General features: G+C 50.0%; 1 protein-coding gene across 1 annotated transcript in view; it reads right to left on the bottom strand.

Annotated features, from left to right (window-relative positions):
* The window catches only part of LOC133360648 (zinc finger protein 850-like), a 32282-nt gene extending 13468 nt beyond the window's left edge, over positions 1-18814 (bottom strand). The window contains exons 1-8 of the mRNA XM_061579441.1: positions 18711-18814; positions 18084-18196; positions 15559-15702; positions 13167-14677; positions 5288-5380; positions 4135-4240; positions 2408-2545; positions 227-1508 (exon numbers count right to left, since the gene is read on the bottom strand). Coding sequence (XP_061435425.1) covers positions 227-1508; positions 2408-2545; positions 4135-4240; positions 5288-5380; positions 13167-14677; positions 15559-15702; positions 18084-18195 — 3386 coding nt within the window. The 5' untranslated portion in view covers position 18196; positions 18711-18814. The remainder of the gene's footprint in view (positions 1-226; positions 1509-2407; positions 2546-4134; positions 4241-5287; positions 5381-13166; positions 14678-15558; positions 15703-18083; positions 18197-18710) is intronic.
* Between the last annotated feature and the right edge of the window lie 3083 nt (positions 18815-21897).

Genomic DNA, 21897 nt, shown 5'->3' with positions numbered 1-21897 from the left:
GATTTGAAGCATGTTTTATTATTTTTGTGGGGAGGGGGGGGCAGAGCTTTGTGACATCATATTTGAGGGGGGGGTGTCTGACTTTTTGTGACGCCGTGTGACGAAGGGGGGGGGGGGGGGTCAAAAATCGTCCAAAATCACGTGACGTCATTTATGGACGGCCCTTAATATAATAGCAAGGTCGTCCTTCAGGTAGAACGTTTTGCAGAGCCCCTTCCCTCCCTACGTGCACGCGCGCGAATTTTGACGAGCGTGCGTGCCCGCGTGCCTCTCGAGATCGGACCGCTGAGCGAAGGTCCTCCCGCAGTCCCCGCACACGTGCGGCTTCTCGCCCGTGTGCGTCCTAGAGTGTTTCTTCAAAGTGGAAGAATATGAAAATTCCTTCCCGCACTCCTCGCACACGTACGACTTCACGCCCGTGTGCGTCCTCGAGTGCGTACTCAAAGCGCAGCGCTGCGAAAACCCCTTCCCGCACTCGGCGCACACGTGCGGCTTGGCGCCCGTGTGCGTCCTGGAGTGCTTATTTAAATCGGTGCGCGCTACAAACCCCTTGCCGCACTCCTTGCACACGTGCGGCCTCTCGCCCGTGTGCGTCCTCGAGTGAGTCACCAAATGCGAGCGGTTGGAGAACCTCTTCCCGCACTCGTCGCACGCGTACGGCCTCTCGCCCGTGTGCGTCCTCGAGTGAATCTCTAAATGGGAACGCTTCGAAAACCCCTTCCCGCACTCGTCGCAGGCGTGCGGCCTCTCGCCCGTGTGCGTCCTCAGATGCGTCTTTAAATCCGACGATTTCAAAAAGCCCTTGCCGCACTCTTTGCACGCGTGCGGCTTCTCGCCGGTGTGCGTCCGCGCGTGCTTGTTTAACTCGGCGCGCGCCGTGAACCGCTTCCCGCACTCGGCGCAAGCGTGCGGCTTCTCCCCGGTGTGAGCCCTGCGGTGCATCTCCAGGCTGTAACTCTGCGTGAACCCCTTGCCGCACTCCTGGCACGCGAACGGCCTCTCGCCCGTGTGCGTCCTCGAGTGCTTGTCCAGCTGGGAGAAGTGCGAGAACCGCTTGCCGCACTCGGCGCACGCGTGCGGCTTCTCGCCCGTGTGCTCCCGGCAGTGCGTCGCCAGGTTGGAGCGCTGCGCGAACGCCTTGCCGCACTCGCCGCACGCGAACGGCTTCTCGCCCGTGTGCGTCCGCGAGTGAGTCTTCAAAATGCAGAGCTGCACGAAGCCCTTGCCGCACTGCTTGCACACGTGCGGCTTCTCGCCGCTAGCGTTCGTCACTTTGTGGCGGCCCGACTTAGCCGCCGGCGCGGGAGCCTTCCGAGGCGTTCCGCTGAGGCACGGCCTCTTCCTGCTACGCTCCTTCCCGTCCCCGACCTTCTTTCCGCAGCGCGTGCAGCGTCGCAGCATCTGGCCGACGACGACGCGTCGTTTCCCTCGGCCCGCCCTCGTCGTCGGTCGCCCGCCGAGGCCCCTCCCGCAGTCTGCGCACAGCAGCTCCGGCACGCGTCCCTCGTCTGCCGCACGGTGTCAAACACAACGAGGCGTTCAGGGTTCAAGGTATAGCGGCAACGAAGCATGTCAAGTGGATTGTGGTATGGCTCCCAATATTAATTTTTTTAAACGTCGCTGCGGTGACGTCAACGGATGACTACAGTCGGTGGAGCTGCCAAAAGTAACCGGTTTTTCCCTCCACATTTAGAATGAACATCACGAGTTTAGCGCATTCGGCTGCTCTAAACTTTCACGCGATATGCCACTTCATTGAGCTATCATTTGCGATAGCCACGTCGCTTATGAAAAAGAAGCTAACACCTCAGTGGGCCCTAACCCGGTTCAATAAAAAATAGTTATATAGTTTTATAGATTATTACTTTGGCTGTATTGCAGCACCACTGAGCTATGATTGGTGATACAAGAAGACATTACCTTTTTTATATTACACTGGTCAACAACAAAAAAAACATTTTTTTTCTGGCCTGGACTTTTGCAGCTGTTTTAGACTAATTTCAGGGTGCTGATTCCAAATCTGATCTCAGATTTGCTCTATCACATCTCATTTTATGCTATCGGCATACCCCATTTTCATTGATTTTACCCGAAATTAACTCTGTCACTTATGATTGCAAGTTGTTGCGAGTCAGTGACTGCTTTAGTGTTAAAATATGGTGCTGTATTTTTAGGATAGTGTGTTTATAATATCATTTTATGTAGATATCCACATTTATTTAATATTTTTCTTCTGCAGTTTTTATTGAAAATGCAATATCTGATAACTCAAAAACCTGATGTGATAGACACAAACTGATGCCAAATTTGGAATCAGCACCACAAAATTACCTTAAAACCGTTGGAATACCTTATGCCAAAAAAAGTGTGTTGACCAGTGTTATCCGTGATTAAAATGGGAACTCACCTTGACTGATGTCCTCCTCTGACAATTCCACCTCGATGAAGTTACGGTCTGCGGTGGCCGGGTATTCTCCCTGGCAACTCTCCGTCTCCTCTGGCATCTCAACAACTCCTTCAGCTTTAACGAGGCTCACGTGCCAAGCTGGAGTTTAGAAAACATCGACCGTCGTTCAATGGCGGGAGATCCAACGCAGATGCAAACGACGCCGTCCAAAAAAATCAACGGCTTTAAGTGTTTCGACCGCTCGACACGAATAACAACAATGTTTCTTTTGCCTGGTGAACCGGTTTGAGTCTTATAAGTTCAAGTTGGTTTTGGTTAAGCGGGTGAGACCTCAAGAGAACATCACCGTCGTTCAATGGCGGGAGATCCAACGCAGATGCAAACGACGCCGTCCAAAAAAATCAATGGTTTTGAGTGTTTCTACCGCTCGACACGAATAACAACAATGTTTCTTTTTCCTGGTGAACCGGTTTGATTCTTATGAGTTCAAGTTGGTTTTGGTTAAGCGGGTGAGACCTCAAGAGAGGTGAGGGTGACTCTCATATGCACGATTGATCCGGGTAACCAAAATAACAACGGAACGAGGAATCAGCATGTCCTTAAGATGCGACTGCCAGTCCATCCCTTCCTCCCAGCCAGCCAGCCAGCAAAACTTTTATAAAAAACTAAACTTTTTTTGTAGCCAGGTAAGGCCCCACAGAGCTGCTGTGTATCTCTTTTTCAGAAGCGACCTGGCTATCACAAATGATAGCTCAACGAAGTGGCTTATCATGTGGACATTTATAGCAGCCGGATTTTCTGAACACGTGACGTTGATTCTAAGTGTGGAGGGAAAAACCGGAGGGACCCGGTGAAAAATCCACGCGACTACGGGGAGAGAGAGAGACACGCAAACTCCAAATATACAACGGGCATTGCCAGGGGTCGGGATCGAACCCACAAGCTCCTGCATACCAGGCGAGGTAATTAACATCAACCTCCAAACATGCAAACTCCAAATATACCGAAGACATCGTCAGGGTTGGGATAGAACCTATGGCCTCCTGCATACCAGGCGAGGTAATTAACATCAACCTCCAAACATGCAAACTCCAAATATACCGAAGGCATCGTCAGGGTTGGGATAGAACCTATGGCCTCCTGCATACCAGGCGAGGTAATTAACATCAAACTTCAAACATGAAAACTCCAAATATACCGAAGGCATCGTCAGGGTTGGGATAGAACCTATGGCCTCCTGCATACCAGGCGAGGTAGTTTGTATGCAAACTCCAAATATACAGAAGGCATCGTCAGGGTTGGGATAGAACCTATGGCCTCCTGCATACCAGGCGAGGTAGTTCGTATGCAAACTCCAAATATACCGAAGGCATCGTCAGGGTTGGGCAAGAACCTATGGCCTCCTGCATACCAGGCGAGGTAGTTTGTATGCAAACTCCAAATATACAGAAGGCATCGTCAGGGTTGGGATAGAACCTATGGCCTCCTGCATACCAGGCGAGGTAGTTCGTATGCAAACTCCAAATATACAGAAGGCATCGTCAGGGTTGGGATAGAACCTATGGCCTCCTGCTTACCAGGCGAGGTAGTTCGTATGCAAACTCCAAATATACAGAAGGCATCGTCAGGGGTCGGGATCAAACCCACAACCTCCTGCACACCAGGCGAGATAGTTAACATCTCCAACGTGGCCAAGACACACACACATCCAGATCCGCTCATCTCACCAGCATCGGCGTCCTCTTCATATTTGACTGTCAAAGCTGGCAACGTCCCAAAACTTAAGTCGTCTTCATTTTCTTGTTTGATGAATGGCAACGCCATTGATTCCATCTGAGAAGCGAAAGTAACGCGTTTCGACGTGACATGCGTGGACATGCGGGAGAGTGAATCACAACGTGAATGTGAATTCACCTCTCGTAGCGGTGAAGACGGTGCGAGAGAGTGACTCGCAGCATGAGTGTGAATTCAGCTCTTCTAACAACAGTGGACACGGTGCGAGAGTGAATTGCAACATGAATCCACCTCTCGTAACGGTGAACACGGTGCGAGAGAGTGAATCACAACGTGAATATGAATTCACCTCTTGTAACAACGGTGAACACGGTGTGAGAGTGAACCAGTGTGATGTGAAATCACCTCTTCTAACAACAGTGGACACGGTGCAAGAGTGAATCACAACGTGAATGTGAATTAACCTCTCGTAACAACGGTGGACACGGTGTGAGAGAGTGAATCACAATGTGAATTCGCCTCTCGTAACAGTGGACACGGTGTGAGAGAGTGAATCAGTGTGATGTGAATTCGCCTCTTCTAAACAGTGGACACGGTGCAAGAGTGAATCACAACGTGAATATGAATTAACCTCTCGTAACAAGTGAACACGGTGCAATAGTGAATCACAACGTGAATATGAATTCACCTCTCGTAACAACGGTGAACCCGGTGCAAGAGAGTGAATCAGTGTGATGTGAATTAACCTCTCGTAACAACGATGAACACGGTGTGAGAGTGAATCAGTGTGATGTGAATTCACCTCTCGTAACGGTGAACCCGGTGCAAGAGAGTGAATCAGTGTGATGTGAATTCACCTCTCGTAACAACGATGAACACGGTGTGAGAGTGAATCAGTGTGATGTGAATTCGCCTCTTGTAACAAGCGGACACGGTGCGAGAGTGTGAATCAGTGTGAGGTGAATTCACATATTCTAACAACAGTGGACACGGTACAAGAGAGTGAATCACAACGTGAATGTGAATTCGCCTCTCGTAACAGTGAACACGGTGTGAGAGAGTGAATCAGTGTGATGTGAATTCACCTCTTCTAACAACAGTGGACACGGTGCGAGAGAGTGAATCACAATGTGAATGTGAATTCACCTCTCGTCTTGAGCGAATTTCACCTCCACCTACGAAGCTCCACGCATCAGCAGCTTGCAGCGACGAGATGCGGCACAAGACGACGACACGATGCTGAACAAGACGACACGATGCTGAACAAGACGGCACGATGCTGAACAAGACGACGAGATGCGGCACAAGACGACACGATGCTGAACAAGACGACGCACTGGAAACGAGCTATCGTCCCGAATGTAATCGTCATCCGCAACTCAAAAGAGGATGAGGATTGCATCTTATTTTAGCCTGGATAGATGATGATGAGCTGCCAACTTCGTTGACGGACTATCGTTTGTGATAGGTTTTCTTCTGGAAAAAAAAATCTGTATCGCAGCTTAGTTGACGCCTTACATGGACAAATAAAAAAGTTAGAGGTTTTTTTTTTTGGGTTAGATCGCGTAAATATATGAATGTGTCGGGTGGTGGCGGCACCACCCGACACAGCCAACTAGTAATGGTTGTCACGTAAACAGAATGTGCTAATTCATCACTAGTACAGCACTCGTGTATAGTGTAGTGTATAGTGTAGTGTATGGTGTAGTATACTAGTACAGCACTAGTGTATAGTGTAGTGTATCGTGTAGTGTATGGTGTAGTGTCTAGTGTAGTATACTAGTACAGCACTAGTGTATAGTGTAGTGTATAGAGTAGTGTATAGTGTAGTGTATGGTGTAGTGTATATTGTAGTGTATGGTGTAGTGTATAGTGTAGTATCCTAGTACATCACTAGTGTACAGTGTAGTGTACAGTGTAGTGTATGGTGTAGTGTATAGTGTAGTGTATGGTGTAGTATACTAGTACAGCACTAGTGTACAGTGTAGTATATAGTGTAGTGTATGGTGTAGTGTATAGTGTAGTGTATGGTGTAGTATACTAGTACAGCACTAGTGTATAGTGTAGTGTATAGAGTAGTGTGTAGTGTAGTGTATGGTGTAGTGTATAGTGTAGTGTATAGTGTAGTGTATGGTGTATATAATGTAGTGTATAGTGTAATGTATGGTGTAGTATACTAGTACAGCACTAGTGTATAGTGTAGTATATAATGTAGTGTATAGTGTAGTCTATGGTGAAGTGCAGGGGTCCCCAACCCCCGGGCCGCGGACCGGTACCGGTCTGTGGCCTGTTAGGAACCAATTTCACAGCACGTTGGCAAAACAAAACAACGGATGACAATTCCACCGAGTGAAATTGTTCGAACGGAAATAGAATGACAGTGCTTGAAAGTGACAAAAAATATAGTAATTCGAACAAGACGAATGATTCATGATAAGGAGTTTTTTTCGGGGTTAGAGCGCGTAAATATAAAATGTGTCGTGAACCCACGACCACCCGACACAGCCAAACCCTTCACACCTCCAATTAGCACGGCTGGCTATCTACGGTGCGAAAGATGTTCAACATACGTATGACGAATTAGTAAGGTTTGTCACGTGAAAAAACGTGTGCTGGAGACGTTACGCTGGGGGGGGGGGGGGGGCAGACATTTGTGACGATGTGTGACGATGGGGGGGGTTGAGAAATGTGACGTCACGTAAAAATGCGAAACTTTAAATAAATATAGACAACACGTTCTACTTAATTAAATAGACGTTTTAATAAATGTTTTCTCCTACAATATCAGAGTGCAGCGCCACATTAAATACGCACTACAATGACAATAGTTTAAAGAGATTTGAAGCGTTTTATTTTGGGGGGGTGGGGGGCAGAGCTTTGTGACGTCATATTGTGACGCCGTGTGACGAAGGGGGGGGGGGGTCAAAAGTCGTCCAAAATCGCGTGACGTCATTTATGGACGGCCCCTAAGGGAGGGTGATGATTCTGAAAGAGAGGGGGGAGAGGTGAGGAAGGGGAACGATGGTTAAGAGGTTATAAGGGTGAGGACAGGAAGTAGTAGAGAGATACGCGATTTGAAATAAACATGAGTCTTAAGGGAGGAAACAAAAATGGTGAGTGAAGTTGCCCTGCTCGATGTGAAGTGGGAGTTGATTCCAGTGGAGGTCAAGCCAGGAAAGGAATAAGTATAACCCGTAAAAACAAAGTTTTTCACTATAAATTATTTATATGCGTGGCAGCAAACTTAATATAAAGGATTTAAAAATATATTCGCCTGTGGAGGACGCGGGGATCGATCCCGCGACCTTTGGCATGGGAAGCGAGGGCGCTACCAACTGCGCTACTCCGCCACGGCCTGTGGAGGGGTTACGCTCTGGGCTCTTACACTCTGACGTTCAGCCAAAGCCAAGAATGAGTTCTATTTGAATATATGTATAATTATTTTTTTTTGCCTAAAAAGTGTAAAATTTTGGGAATTTTTTTTCACGAACATTAATTGTCTGGCACAACGAGTCTGTGTGCAAAATGTCAGCTCGATTGGATCACGGGAAGTGGGTTAAAAAACGACCGAAAGATTTGCACGTCGTAAGCAAGCAAGCAAGCACGCAAGCACGCAAGCAAGCAAGCAAGCGAACTTAATATAAAGGATTTAAAAAGGAGCGGAAACTTGACTGAGCACATTGAGGGGGGGTAGGCGTAGTGAGGGATAACAGAAATTGCGAATGCAGCAGCGGTGTTCAGTTGATGGCTAACGGTGTTTTAGGTGAAATTATAATAGCCCTGCTGGGGCCATTGGAACAACAGTGTCCAAGATCTATGAGGACCATTGATTTAAGTTCAAACACTTTTTTCTCCTTTTAACTATTCGTTTAAATGGGACAGTACGTTCGTTGTCGCTCTCTTAATTGCGATTCGTAAATGCGTTGTTTTTGTTAGTTTTAATGTTAGGGTTGTGCTGCTCTACCAGTTTCTTGGGTGAAAAGTTGGGCTAAGGTTTTGCCCAATCCTCGTCCAGATGGCTCAACAAACTTAAGAAATGAAACGCATGAACCGAGTCCACTATCGAAGTAAATGAATGAATGTGATTTTGGAATGATACTTTATAGACAATGAAGTCAGCGATACATTTTTCTGGGAGTCTACGCAATGTTTCCTATGCAGGCAGTGTAATAAACTCTACGTGACTTGAAAACAAAATACGAATCTAATGGCTGTATTCTGGATGAACTAGGGGGTTTTGGCACGCCAAGTGTTGCATCAGTGTTAAGCTTCAAATTAGACGAACCAATGAATCAATTTCGTCGAATGTCAGTGAAAATTACGAGCACGTAGATATTGTGAATCAGAAGATTTATTTATACAGTGACTCCTCTGGTTTGCGAACCTTCAGATACGAACAAACCCGTCCGTATGTCCAGTTGCCTAAGTCGGACCGAGAGACGTAAGTTCAACCGCCGCGCAGTAGATGGCGGTGGTGGCATCTACATCTGCAGAACGTGAAGAATCAGTGGCATCTACATCTGCAGAATGTGAAGAACCAGTGGCATCTACATCTGCAGAACGTGAAGATTCAGTGGAATCTACATCTGCAGAACGTGAATATTCAGTGGCATCTACATCTGCAGAACGTGAAGAACCAGTGGCATCTACATCTGCAGAACGTGAAGATTCAGTTGTATCTACATCTGCAGAACGTGAAGAACCAATGGCATCTACATCTGCAGAACGTAAAGAACCAGTGGCATCTACATCTGCAGAACGTGAAGAACCAGTGGCATCTACATCTACAGATCATTAAGAACCAGTGGCATCTACATCTGCAGAACGTAAAGAACCAATGGCATCTACATCTGCAGAACGTGAAGAACCAGTGGCATCTACATCTGCAGAACGTGAAGAACCAGTGGCATCTACATCTGCAGAACGTGAAGATTCAGTGGCATCTACATCTACAGAAGGTGAAGAACCAGTGGCATCTACATCTGCAGAACGTGAAGAACCAGTGGCATCTACATCTACAGATCATTAAGAACCAGTGGCATCTACATCTGCAGAACGTGAAGATTCAGTGACATCTACATCTGCAGAACGTGAAGAACCAGTGGCATCTACATCTGCAGAACGTGAAGAACCAGTGGCATCTACATCTGCAGAACGTAAAGAACCAATGGCATCTACATCTGCAGAACGTGAAGAACCAGTGGCATCTACATCTGCAGAACGTGAAGAACCAGTGGCATCTACATCTGCAGAACGTGAAGAACCAGTGGCATCTACATCTACAGATCATTAAGAACCAGTGGCATCTACATCTGCAGAACGTGAAGATTCAGTGACATCTACATCTGCAGAACGTAAAGAACCAGTGGCATCTACATCTGCAGAACGTGAAGATTCAGTGGCATACTACATCTGCAGAACGTGAAGAACCAGTGGCATCTACATCTGCAGAACGTGAAGAACCAGTGGCATCTACATCTGCAGAACGTGAAGATTCAGTGGCATCTACATCTACAGAAGGTGAAGAACCAGTGGCATCTACATCTGCAGAACGTGAAGAACCAGTGGCATCTACATCTACAGATCATTAAGAACCAGTGGCATCTACATCTGCAGAACGTGGAGATTCAGTGACATCTACATCTGCAGAACGTGAAGAACCAGTGGCATCTACATCTGCAGAACGTGAAGATTCAGTGGCATACTACATCTGCAGAACGTGAAGAACCAGTGGCATCTACATCTGCAGAACGTGAAGAACCAGTGGCATCTACATCTGCAGAACGTGAAGATTCAGTGGCATCTACATCTGCAGAACGTGAAGATTTAGTGGTATCTACATCTGCAGAACGTGAAGAACCAGTGGCATCTACATCTGCAGAACGTGAAGAACCAGTGGCATCTACATCTGCAGAACGTGAAGAACCAGTGGCATCAACATCTACAGATTATACTACTTTTAAAGCCATTCCCCATGCTCATTGTACATGTCGTACAACACGTTTGTAATCGACAGGCATAAAGTTGAACTTATGAACAAATTGACTTTATGACCAGACCTCTGGAACCTAACTCGTTTGTAAGTAGACAAGTCCCTGTACTGGAGGAATCCGATGGGTTAGAAAGCATTTTTTTCTCACAGTAGTCCAGATATGTGAAGAGCACACACACCCTCTCTGGGCAATCCACACTGCCAATTTTCTCAAACAAAAATTGGATCAACAGTTCAAGCGGAACTCTCTTGAAGTTAAGGTTTTTTGTAACTCATCATTTGCTTTGCTGGATACGAGATTTAAGCTAAATGCAAAATTAACGTGTGACAAGTCAAAGCTGAAAAACAAACTTCACCAACCACTTTACACGTAAAAATCGAGATTAATAGACCATATGTCATCAAGAATAATGCGGGAGCATAGAAATAACAGTCCAACAATGGATGTTTCAGTACTGTACTGGTCAATTGCTGTCCGCAGTTTCACGACAACCGATTGTGTGTGGTGGTCACCCATCCAAGCACTCTCCTGGTATGCAGGAGGTCGTGGGTTCAATCCCGACGCCTGCATATTTGGAGTTTGCGTGTCTCTCTCGCTGTTGTCGCGTGGATTTTTCTCCGGCTCCTCTGGTTTTCCCCCTCCGCATTTAGATTCAACATCACGCATTTCGCCTACTTGGCCGCTTCTATAAAATGTCCACACGATGATCAGCCACTTGGTTGAGCTGCCATCATTTGTGATGACCAGGTCGCTTCTAGGAAAAGAGCTACTCTATGTAGCTCAGTGGCAAAATCCAAAACATCTTTTGTTTTTTAGACGTGACGAGATTCGATTCTGCACGTGTCGTCATAGACATTAAATGTCAAAAACACAAGAGCCCCTTTTGTATAACCGTATCCAGTAGAACCTCTCTTAACGTCCACCTCTGCTAAGGGGCCATCCATTTAGTAAGTACGCATGGAAGGGGGGGATTAAACCACATGCGTACGCTTGCGTATGGGGGGGGGGGGTGAAGCCTCGATAATAATTTGTCTACATTGGCCTTAAAATGAGTTAAACAGTCCGGCGGTGGACTATCCGTTTGCTTAAACACGTTAATATTATGAATCCTTGATCGTTTCTGCGTGGATTAAATATCGGCCGTTCTATAGGATTCGGGGGGGGGGGGGGGGTGCGTCAAGCGAACGTACTCAAGTGGGGGGGGGGGGGTGTAAGAAGTACACGTGCGTACAGGGAGGTGTGAAGGGTTTTGACAGATTTTTGCGTTACCTACTCAATGGATGGCCCCTCACTACTCATCGCTTAACGACGAGCCTCCATAGAGCCCAATGTGTTCACTTACCGACCATTCCCCTGTTAACGACGGGCTGTTGGTAGGTACAGTAAATATTAATGAATGCATTGATTCAGCGTGTTTCTTTTAATATTATATATTTGTAATGTTGTTAGTATCTTTGTGTATTAATATTCATTGTTTAAATATTATAAAATGCTTTTTTCGGGGTGAAAAAGGGGTAACTTTCGATGCTATCGGAACGAATTGAAGCCTTTAATCGCGTATTTCCTATATACTCGCTTAACGATCACTCCACGACCGGTTTCGTGGGAACCAATTACCGTTCTACTGCGCGTGTAACGATTCAGATACTAAATCAATTCCTCGTGCTCACGGGGGGAGTACACGCACGCATCCGACGGCGCTCTTAAGAAATTACTTTCAAATCCACATCGATGAGATTTGTAAATACTCGCTCCAGGCCGGTGGAGTTTGATTCAAGTGGAGTGTGCGGTGCGATCTGAAGGAAGAAGACGCGAAATCGTTTAGCGGCAGCGTCGAATGGCAGTGCGGTGGCAACGCTCGCGGCCTCACGGCGGGAAAGCGGGGGCCTGGGTTCGACTCCCGATTGGGGCGTGAGTGGAGTTTGTACGTAATTCGGCAAAATGTCGGTATTGTGGTTGAAGGTATGGAGACCGAACGGATGTATTTATTTTGATTTATCTTTCTCTGATAATTTTCTTGTTGTGTGCATTTTATTGCACTCTCGTTATTTTTTCATTCATCTTTTAGTTTTTTTTATTTGCTAAGTAGTGGGGTTTTTTTTTACCATCCGTTTACCATCTGTGCCAGGGACTGGCTAATTGATAACAATAATAATTTCATTGAACATAGCGTAATTCATGTAATTTCCATCCCACAACGCAGCACATCAATTACCCAGTCCCTTATACAGATGCTACAAAAAAAACCCCACTTACTTAGCAAATCAAAAAGTAAAGATGAATACGTGAATAACGATGACAGAAAATGCACGTAACAAGAGAATGATCATCACAGAGAAAATAAATCGAAATAAATAAGTGCGTTCGGTCTCCATGGCCCAGAACACAATCCCAACATTTCACCGGATTTAAGGAGACCCTTCACAGGAGGGGTGGTGGAGTGGCCAGAAAATTATGAGCCGGAATGCAATTGCATGAATGACGCTACGTAAAATTAAGATGATTATTACAGGTTCGTCTGAGGTTCCTCTCGCAGCGAAAAAAAAAGTACAATCTAACCGATATTGTACGTACGTACGCATGCATGTTGAACCTCTTTGTAACAACGGTGAACACGGCGCAAGAGAAGCGAATCGCGGAGTGAATGTGAATTAACCTCTTGTGACGACGGTGAACACGGCGCGAGAGAAGCGAATCGCATGTGCGCTATGGCGAAAAATGACACTGCGAAAAAACTTGGCACGACGACCCTCCTTGAAAATGGCTACTGAGACTCGGCGAAGATGATTTCACAGGTAAACAATAGATTAATAATAATAATATCCCAAAGAAAACTATTTAGATTTCATTGGCTAATTAGAGAAATCGTTTCCATCAGAAACGCTACCCCGAGGCTCACTCCACGCGCGTGGATTCTCAGCGAGGTCGGGTTATCTTATTTTACGCCTCATGTTCGCATCACCGCATCACCGCATCGCGCGAATCCCTTTTCCCTCCACCCCCACGGCCCCACTCCTCGCATCCCTTCAGACGGGCGCGTTCTCGGCCGCGTTCTCGGCCGCGTTCTCGGCCGCGTTCTCGGCCGCGTTTCCGGTCCCGTTCCCGGCCGCGTGCCTCCGGGAGTGCTTGCCGAGAGAGTTGCGCGTCGTGAAGGCCTTGCCGCATTCGGCGCAGGCGTGCGGCTTCTTGCCTGTGTGCGTGCCCGCGTGCCGCTCCAGATCGAAGCGCTGCGCGAAGCGTTTGCCGCACTCGGCGCAGGCGTGCGGCCGCTCGCCCGTGTGGGTGCGCGCGTGCTTCTTGAGGGTGGACGAGTAGAGGAAGCCCTTGCCGCACTCGCTGCACATGAACCTCTCGCCCGTGTGGGTCCTGCGGTGCGTGTTGAGGGCGCAGCGCAGCGAGAAGGCCTTGCCGCAATCTGCGCACGCGTACGGCTTCTCGCCCGTGTGTATCCTCGAGTGCTTCTTCAGGTTGGACGAATACGAGAAGCCCTTGCCGCACTCCTCGCACATGAACGCCCTCTCGCCCGTGTGCGTCCTGGAATGCGCGCTCAGGGCGGACGGCTGGGAGAAGCCCTTGCCGCACTCGGCGCAGACGTGCGGCTTCTCGCCCGTGTGCGACGCTGCGTGCGCCCTCAGGTCGGACAGCTGGGGGAACCTCTCGCCGCACTCCCTGCACGCGTACGATCTCTCGCCGCTGTGCGTCCGCGAGTGCGTCTCCAGGTGGGAGCGCTTCGAGAACCTCTTGGAGCACTCGGCGCACGCGTACGGCTTCTCGCCCGTGTGCGTCCTCGCGTGCGCCCTCAGGTCCGACGGTTTCAGGAAGCCCTTGCCGCACTCGGCGCACGCGTGCGGCCTCTCGCCCGTGTGCGTCCGCGCGTGCTTGTTCAAGTCGGCGCGCGCCGGGAACCGCTTGCCGCACTCGGCGCACGCGTGCGGCCTCTCGCCCGTGTGCGTCTTGCGGTGCATCTCCAGGCTGTAGCGCTGCGTGAATCCCCGACCGCACTCTCCGCACACAAACGGCTTCTCGCCCGTGTGCGTCCTCGAGTGCTTGTCCAGCTGGGAGAAGTGCGAGAACCGCTTGCCGCACTCGGCGCACGCGTGCGGCTTCTCGCCCGTGTGCTCCCGGCAGTGCGTCGCCAGGTTGGAGCGCTGCGTGAACGCCTTGCCGCACTCGCCGCACGCGAACGGTTTCTCGCCCGTGTGCGTCCGCGAGTGGTTCTTCAGCACGGAGAGCTGCACGAAGCCCTTGCCGCACTCCTTGCACACGTGCGGCATCTCGCCGCTCGCATTCGCCACGACCCTACGGCGGGCGGGCTTAGCCGCCGGCGCGGGAACGTCCGGAGGTGCCCCAGCGAGGCACGGCTTCTTCCTGCTGCGCTTCCTCCTGCCCGGGGCACAGGCCCCGAGTTTCTTCCCGCAGCGCGTGCAGCGTCGCAGCGTCTGGCCGACGACGCGTCGTTTCCCTCGGCCCGCCCTCGTCGTCGGTCGCCCGCCGAGGCCCCTCCCGCAGTCTGCGCACAGAAGCCCCGGGCTGCTTCCCTCGTCTGCAGCGCGGGTGGCGACACACATAAAACAAAACGCAAAAGAGCGCGGGGTTTTAAGGTGCGGCACACAAAAAAATAACAGCAAGGTTCGGTGGATCATCCGCGTGCGCGCGTGCGCGTCTGTCCGTTAGCAACGTTTCAAACTGGATCGGACGGTCAATGTGGAAGACAAGAGCCTCGGTTGAGGTATCTACCAGATCCAGAGCTCTTCCATTTTTAAGGGCCGATTTTTTAATGCATTACGCTCGAGGAAAAGAAATTTGCTCCATAGGCTCATCACCGGATTCCTCCAGGACAAAGATTCCAAATTCGTCAATTCGTTTGTTTCTCACTCCGAATGTTCTGATGAGGGTCGCGGCGGCGGCATGTCGAGCAGGGCGGTCCAGACCTCCATTTCCTGGAGACAGACTCTTGCTCTACATTACTATACACTACTACACTATACACTACACTATACACTACTATAAACTACACTACTATACACTACTACACTATACACTACTATACACAGACTCCAGCTTTTCCTGGGGAATTCCCACGCATTCCCAGGCCAGCCGAGCGACATCGTCCCGCCAGCGTGTCCTGAGCCGGCCCTGGGGTCTTTGCCCAGTGGGACGTGCTGCCCAGTAGAGTTCCAGGAGTCGTCAAATCCGCCGCCGACCGGCGAAACGTCACAGTTACTCGCATTGGAAACGCTGTTGTGGGTTTTACTCACCAGCACACAACAACCGGTTCGTGCTGAAATAGTGAACTAATTAGCCACGTTTTGTTAACGCGACACAAACCCCTTACACCGATCGGCCGTCCAATTCCAAGCTCTCCAATCGGCGTCATTCTTGGGGATGCGAATGGCTTTCTCGGCTAATGCGACGACCTCTCACCTTCTTCGCTACCAACGTCCTCCTCCGACAACTCCACCTCGATGAAGTTCTGATCGGCGGTGGCCGGGCAACCCCGGTAGGGACTCCCCGTCTCCTCTGGCCTCTCACTGGCCACCTCTGGTTTAATCATCTTCAAATCCTGAACTGCAATTTTGGAAAGAGGACAAAAACACAAAGTACACAATCGTTTCTGATTTTATCGGCAATTCTAATATACACACACACATACAAAAAAGCTGATTTAAGCGACCTGGCTATCACAAATGATAGCTCAACGAATTTGCTCATCACCATCATCATCGCGTGGAAATTCATAGCAACCAAATACTCTAAATGCCTGATATTGATTATAAATGTGGAAAGGAAAAACCGAAAAATCCACGCGACCACGGAGAGAGAGACATGCAAACTCCAAATATCAAGAGTCAGAATATTTATTTATACTGGAGGAATCCGATGAGCTATAAAAATATTAACACGCGACCAATATTATTTATAATCAACGTTTTTGGGTTTAGATCGCGTTATTTATAAATGTGTCGTAACCCTCCACCACCCGACACGGCCAATCAGTAAAAAAGTGTCACGTTGACAAAAGACAAATAGTTCACTGCTTTAGCCCACCGGTGTGGTATAGTGTAGTAGTGTAGTTTATAATGTTGTGGTTTCACGCTTCAACACACCGGTGGGCTAAAGCAGTGAACTATTTGTCTTTTGTCAACAATAACACTTTTTTACTGATTGGCCGTGTCGGGTGGTGGAGGGTTATGACACATTTATAAATAACGCGATCTAAACCCAAAAACGTTGATTATGTATAAAAATCTTTTACACAGATGTCCAGAAGTGGCACGGGATCGGAACGTTACAAATTTACAGCAGCAGGCGGCGTCAGGGTCGGGATGAACCCACGATCTCCTGCATACCAGGCGAGGAAGTTAACATCTCCACGACACCGTGGCGCCCCGACCTCAATCAGAATCAGAACATGTATTCATCCCAGAGGAGGAATCCAATGAGCTGTAAAGGTCTTTTTCACAGATTGTCCCAAGCGGAGGTTCAGAGTCCAGAACTGGGCTCCTTTGATCTCAAAACCCTCCTTGGGGGTTCACAGAACCCGAGCTCCTTGTCCTGGTCGAGAACTGGGCTCCTTTGATCTCAACACCTGAGCCAATTATCCTGGTCCAGAACGGAGCTACTTCTTGGATCTTGATTTGAAGCTTTCGTGACTGCAGGAATCCATACTCTTTGGTTCTTTCGGTAAAGTCACGTAGGTAGAAATAATACAAAATAAATCACGTTTCGATAGCAACACAAGCCATCGTCTTCAGGTGAAAATCGCGACGGCCGCGATGTCTGCTGCCTTGTGAAGAGAATCCGTTACCAGCAAGAGTTTATATCAGTTTTTGAGAACAAAGGTAGCCGAAGTAGTGTTAATGGGGTATTATAGTGTAAAGGTAATGAATAGCGTGGCAGCTCCTTACTATTAAAATTCCTTCCCTTTAACAGGACCCTGCGGGGTGGGCTGGTAGGAATAATACTTAGTACCGGTACAGAGATATCGACCGGGTATAGAGGAGTTAAAGAAAAAATTACTGTATTCTAGTGTAACGTTAATTAAAAGTGTTTGTTTTGACAAGAAACGCTGTGAGATTTAAAGACTCGTAGTCTTTCATTTCCAACACCACCCTCAACATCACCCCTCCCACGGACGGACGGACGGACAGACACATTAATCTATTGGTGGTCTGGTCCACTTCGTTCCTACCAGTATTACTGCTAACCCTACCCCTCCCTTTGTTGCTGCTAATCCTACATAATGCACGGGCATAACATGACTTTGAGACCCCCCCTCCCCCCTCCTACGCATTCCACAAGCAGTGACTAATCCCATATCTGCATTTCCATAATTATGCTCAATTCCTCTGTTGACATGCAAATTCATTTGTCAAGGCGCCCTTCCCCCTCTAACCCAGCAGCTTAAATATACGCTGCCAAGCCTGGTGGTGTTCATTCAGACGCTGTCTTTCCGACAGACCTGTTCTTCACCTGAGGACGGCTGCTTGCGTTGTGGCCGAAACGTCGTGAGAATTGTATTTTATGTTTTATTTTTATTATTTTATTATTTCCCTTCTACGTGATGACTTTACCGAAAGAACCAAGAAGATGAATCCCTGCAGTCACGAAAGCTTTAAATCGAAATTTTATTATGTTTTATTTTTATTATTTTATTATTTCCCTTCTACGTGGTGACTTTATCGAAAGAACCAAGAAGATGAATCCCTGCAGTCACGAAAGCTTTAAATCGAAATTTTATGTTTTATTTTTATTATTTTATTATTTCCCTTCTACGTGACTTTACCGAAAGAACCAAGAAGATGTTAAGAGGAAATTAACTTAGATGTCAAAAACCCTCCTCTCGGTGGGTTCTCCCCATTTTTTCGTGAAAATCAAGACATGGGGACGGTCCCATGTCAATCACAAGAAGGCGGGCAGACATTTGGGGCAAGGTAGGGCAGCCTTACCAGCAGCAGCCTCAGTGTCTTCATCCTTCACCATCAAATCCGGCCAAATCCCAAGGCTCGCATCTTCTTCGTATTCCTGTTTGATGTTCGTCAAGTCAATCTGTGAAGCCATTCTGGAGGAAGTGGAGAAGAGGAGGGGAGGGGGGAGGAAAAAATATAATTTAAGACACCAAAATAGATGAGCACACATCTCAAGCAAGTTTGTTTCAATGGGCACACTTTTAATTGCACGCAAAAAAGGTAGAAAAGCCATGATTTCGACGGCAGAATTCATCGATTTGGATGCATTGCATGCAAGTTGGGTGGCTTTGCGTGAAGCCAATGAAGCATTTCGAAAGGAAGCCACCCCCGTGTAGCCTTGAACAAGACTGCAGGGGCAAGTGGCTATTAAGGCCGGCAGCTGTGGCAACACGAGATGATGTGTGTGATGGGGGGGTGGCCACCAGCACCACCACGCCCGGCCGTCTTTGTCTCCCCAGTGGCGATTATTTTTACACACCGCACGCAGTGCCACCACCACTACACGCAGGCGAACACCACCAACAACAACAACAAGACGAATGATGTTGAGGCCAACGAGGGCCCAGAGAGAGAGAGATTGGCATTGATGGCGAATAGCGAATTGACCTCTCGGCAAGTGGCAGCGGCAGCAGCAGCGGAGGTGGCGGTGGTGGTGACAGAGGCAGAGACGCCGCGAATGGACGGCGACTCGATGTCGGCACAGACGCAAAATAAAAACGACGCGTCCCGAGGATGGGACACCCCCCACCGCCCCTCCCCTCCCCTCCCACCCCCCACCGCCCCTCCCCTCCCCTCCCCCCACCGCCCCTCCCCTCCCCTCCCCCCACCGCCCCTCCCCTCCCCTCCCCCCACCGCCCCTCCCCTCCCCTCCCACCCCCGACCGCCCCTCCCTCCACCCCCCACCGCCCCTCCCCTCCCCTCCCCTCCCACCCCAACCGCCCTACCTCCCACCCCAACCCCCCTCCCTCCCTCCCCAACCCCCCTCCCTCCCACCCCAACCCCCCCTCCCTCCCTCCCCAACCCCCCTCCCTCCCACCCCAATCCCCCTCCCACCCCAACCCCCCTCCCTCCCACCCCAACCCCCCTCCATCCCACCCCAACCGCCCTCCCTCCCACCCCAACCCCCCTCCCTCCCACCCCAACTGCCCTCCCTCCCTCCCACCCAACCCCCCTCCCTCCCACCCCAACTGCCCTCCCTCCCCTCCCACCCCAACCCCCCTCCCTCCCACCCCAACCGCCCTCCCCTCCCACCCCAACTGCCCTCCCTCCCTCCCACCCCAACCCCCCTCCCTCCCACCCCAACTGCCCTCCCCTCCCACCCCAACCGCCCTCCCCTCCCACCCCAACCCCCCTCCCCTCCCACCCCAACCGCCCTCCCTCCCACCCCACCCCAACCCCCCTCCCTCCCACCCCAACCCCCCTCCCTCCCACCCCAACCCCTCTCCCTCCCACCCCAACCGCCCTCCCTCCCACCCCAACCCCTCTCCCTCCCACCCCAACCCCCCTCCCCTCCCACCCCAACCGCCCTCCCCTCCCACCCCAACCTCCCTCCCTCCCACCCCAACCCCCCTCCCTCCGACCCCAACCCCCCTCCCCTCCCACCCCACCGCCCCCCTCCCTCCCACCCCAACCTCCCTCCCTCCGACCCCAACCCCCTCCCCTCCCACCCCAACCCCCCCCTCCCCTCCCACCCCACCTCCCTCCCTCCGACCCCAACCCCCTCCCTCCCACCCCAACCTCCCTCCCTCCCACCCAACCCCCCTCCCTCCCACCCCAACCGCCCTCCCTCCCCCCCAACCCCCCTCCCTCCCACCCAACCGCCTCCCTCCCACCCCAACCCCCCTCCCTCCCACCCAACCCCTCCCTCCCAACCCAACCGTTTCCCCTCCACCCCAACCCCCTCCCTCCCACCCCAACCCCCTCCCTCCCACCCCAACCGCCCTCCCCTCCCACCCCAACTCCCCTCCCTCCCACCCCAACCGCCCTCCCTCCCACCCCAACCCCCCTCCCTCCCACCCCAACCCCCCTCCCTCCCACCCCAACCCCCCTCCCTCCCACCCCAACCGCCCTCCCCTCCCACCCCAACTCCCCTCCCTCCCACCCCAACCGCCCTCCCTCCCACCCCAACCCCCCTCCCTCCCACCCCAACCGCCCTCCCCTCCCACCCCAACCGCCCTCCCTCCCACCCCAACCGCCCTCCCTCCCACCCCAACCCCCTCCTTCCCACCCCAACCGCCCTCCCCTTCCACCCCAACCGCCCTCCAGACGATGCCTGCTGCTGTAGATTTGGAGGTTGCATGTTAACTACCTCGCCTGGTATGCAGGAGGTCGTGGGTTCGAATCCGACCCTGACGCCTGCTGTACAATTGGAGTTTGGGTGTCTCTGTGCCGGTGGTCGAGTGGATTTTTCTCTGGGTCCTCCTCCAGATTGGCCCCCTTCACATTTAGAATCAACATCAATGCGTTTAGAGTGTTTGACTGCTGCTGTAATTTCCACGTGATGATGATGATAATAAGCCCCAAGGCCATAGCCATGGAGTGAACATTGAGGGGACCAAATCTTCCAGGGTGTCTGGGGGTCCCAACCCAGAAACAATATCTAAATTAGAAAACTCATTTCCTGCCTAAAATATTTTTAAAAATCCCTAACGCATGGGATGGATTTTTTTTTACAATAATGTCTAAGAGTGTATTGTATTACATTGCTCTGTATTTTTTTTTACCATTTCTTGTTTCATTGTATGTAAAGGGATTCATAAAGTACAACCATAACCACAATCATATAAACATAAATCTATGCATTGATTTATATGAAGTCCAGATATTGTGGCTAAGGTTTAGCAAATTGTTTTTTGTTAATAGCAATATATTGGGGGTGACATCTTGAGCATATTTGAATATTGGCAGGGATCTGTTCGACCCAATATTTATTATAATTACGGCATTGATAAGCCCACTTGGTTAAGCTATCATTTGTGAAAGCCTGGTCGCTTCTGAAAAAGAGCTACTACATTGCAGCTCAGTGTGGATTTACCTGGTCAAATTAAATAAAATAAAAACAGTTTAAAACTGTCTCTCCGTGAAATATGTAACCTCCTAGCTTCTTATAAATATGAACAAATTATGTTGCTACTTCTGGTTTGCTTTGTGATTTTCCGTAATCCCAGTCTCCGTTAAAAAATAATCCCCGTGATTCGTGTCGCTAAGCGGCAACTGTTTGTGGATACAAATGTATAAATAGCAAGCGGAAGATTATTCAAGGTATCACCTCTATCCCCACGGGTATCGAAACTTCACGCCACCCTGTGTGTCGTGTTGTTTAGAATAACAACAGCCTATTCCTGGCCACTGTTTGTATCTCTCCAAATATATAATCATCATCATCATGGGCATGTCAGAGGCACTTAACCGATACCGATGATATCCTAGGTTCAAGCCCTGGGTCTGTGCGTCTCTGGTAGAGTTACAATGGCCATGTCAGAGGCACTTAACCGATACCGATGATATTCTGGGTTCAAGCCCTGAGTCTGTGCGTCTCTGGTAGAGTAGCAATGGCCATGTCAGAGACACTGAGCCTGTACCGATGATATCCTAGGTTCAAGCCCTGGGTCTGTGCGTCTCTGGTAGAGTCACAATGGCCATGGCCGAGGCACTTAACCGATACCGATGATATCCTGGGTTCAAGCCCTGAGTCTGTGCGTCTCTGGTAGAGTCACAATGGCCATGTCAGAGGCACTTAACCGATACCGATGATATCCTGGGTTCAAGCCCTGGGTCTGTGTGTCTCTGGTAG

This window comes from Lethenteron reissneri, chromosome 69 (assembly GCF_015708825.2).
Source record: "Lethenteron reissneri isolate LAM-NWPU_2019-01 chromosome 69, ASM1570882v1, whole genome shotgun sequence".
NCBI classification, from domain to species: domain Eukaryota; kingdom Metazoa; phylum Chordata; class Hyperoartia; order Petromyzontiformes; family Petromyzontidae; genus Lethenteron; species Lethenteron reissneri.
The sequence above is the reverse complement of the archived record's forward strand: the minus strand, read 5'-3'. Positions and strand labels throughout refer to the sequence as shown.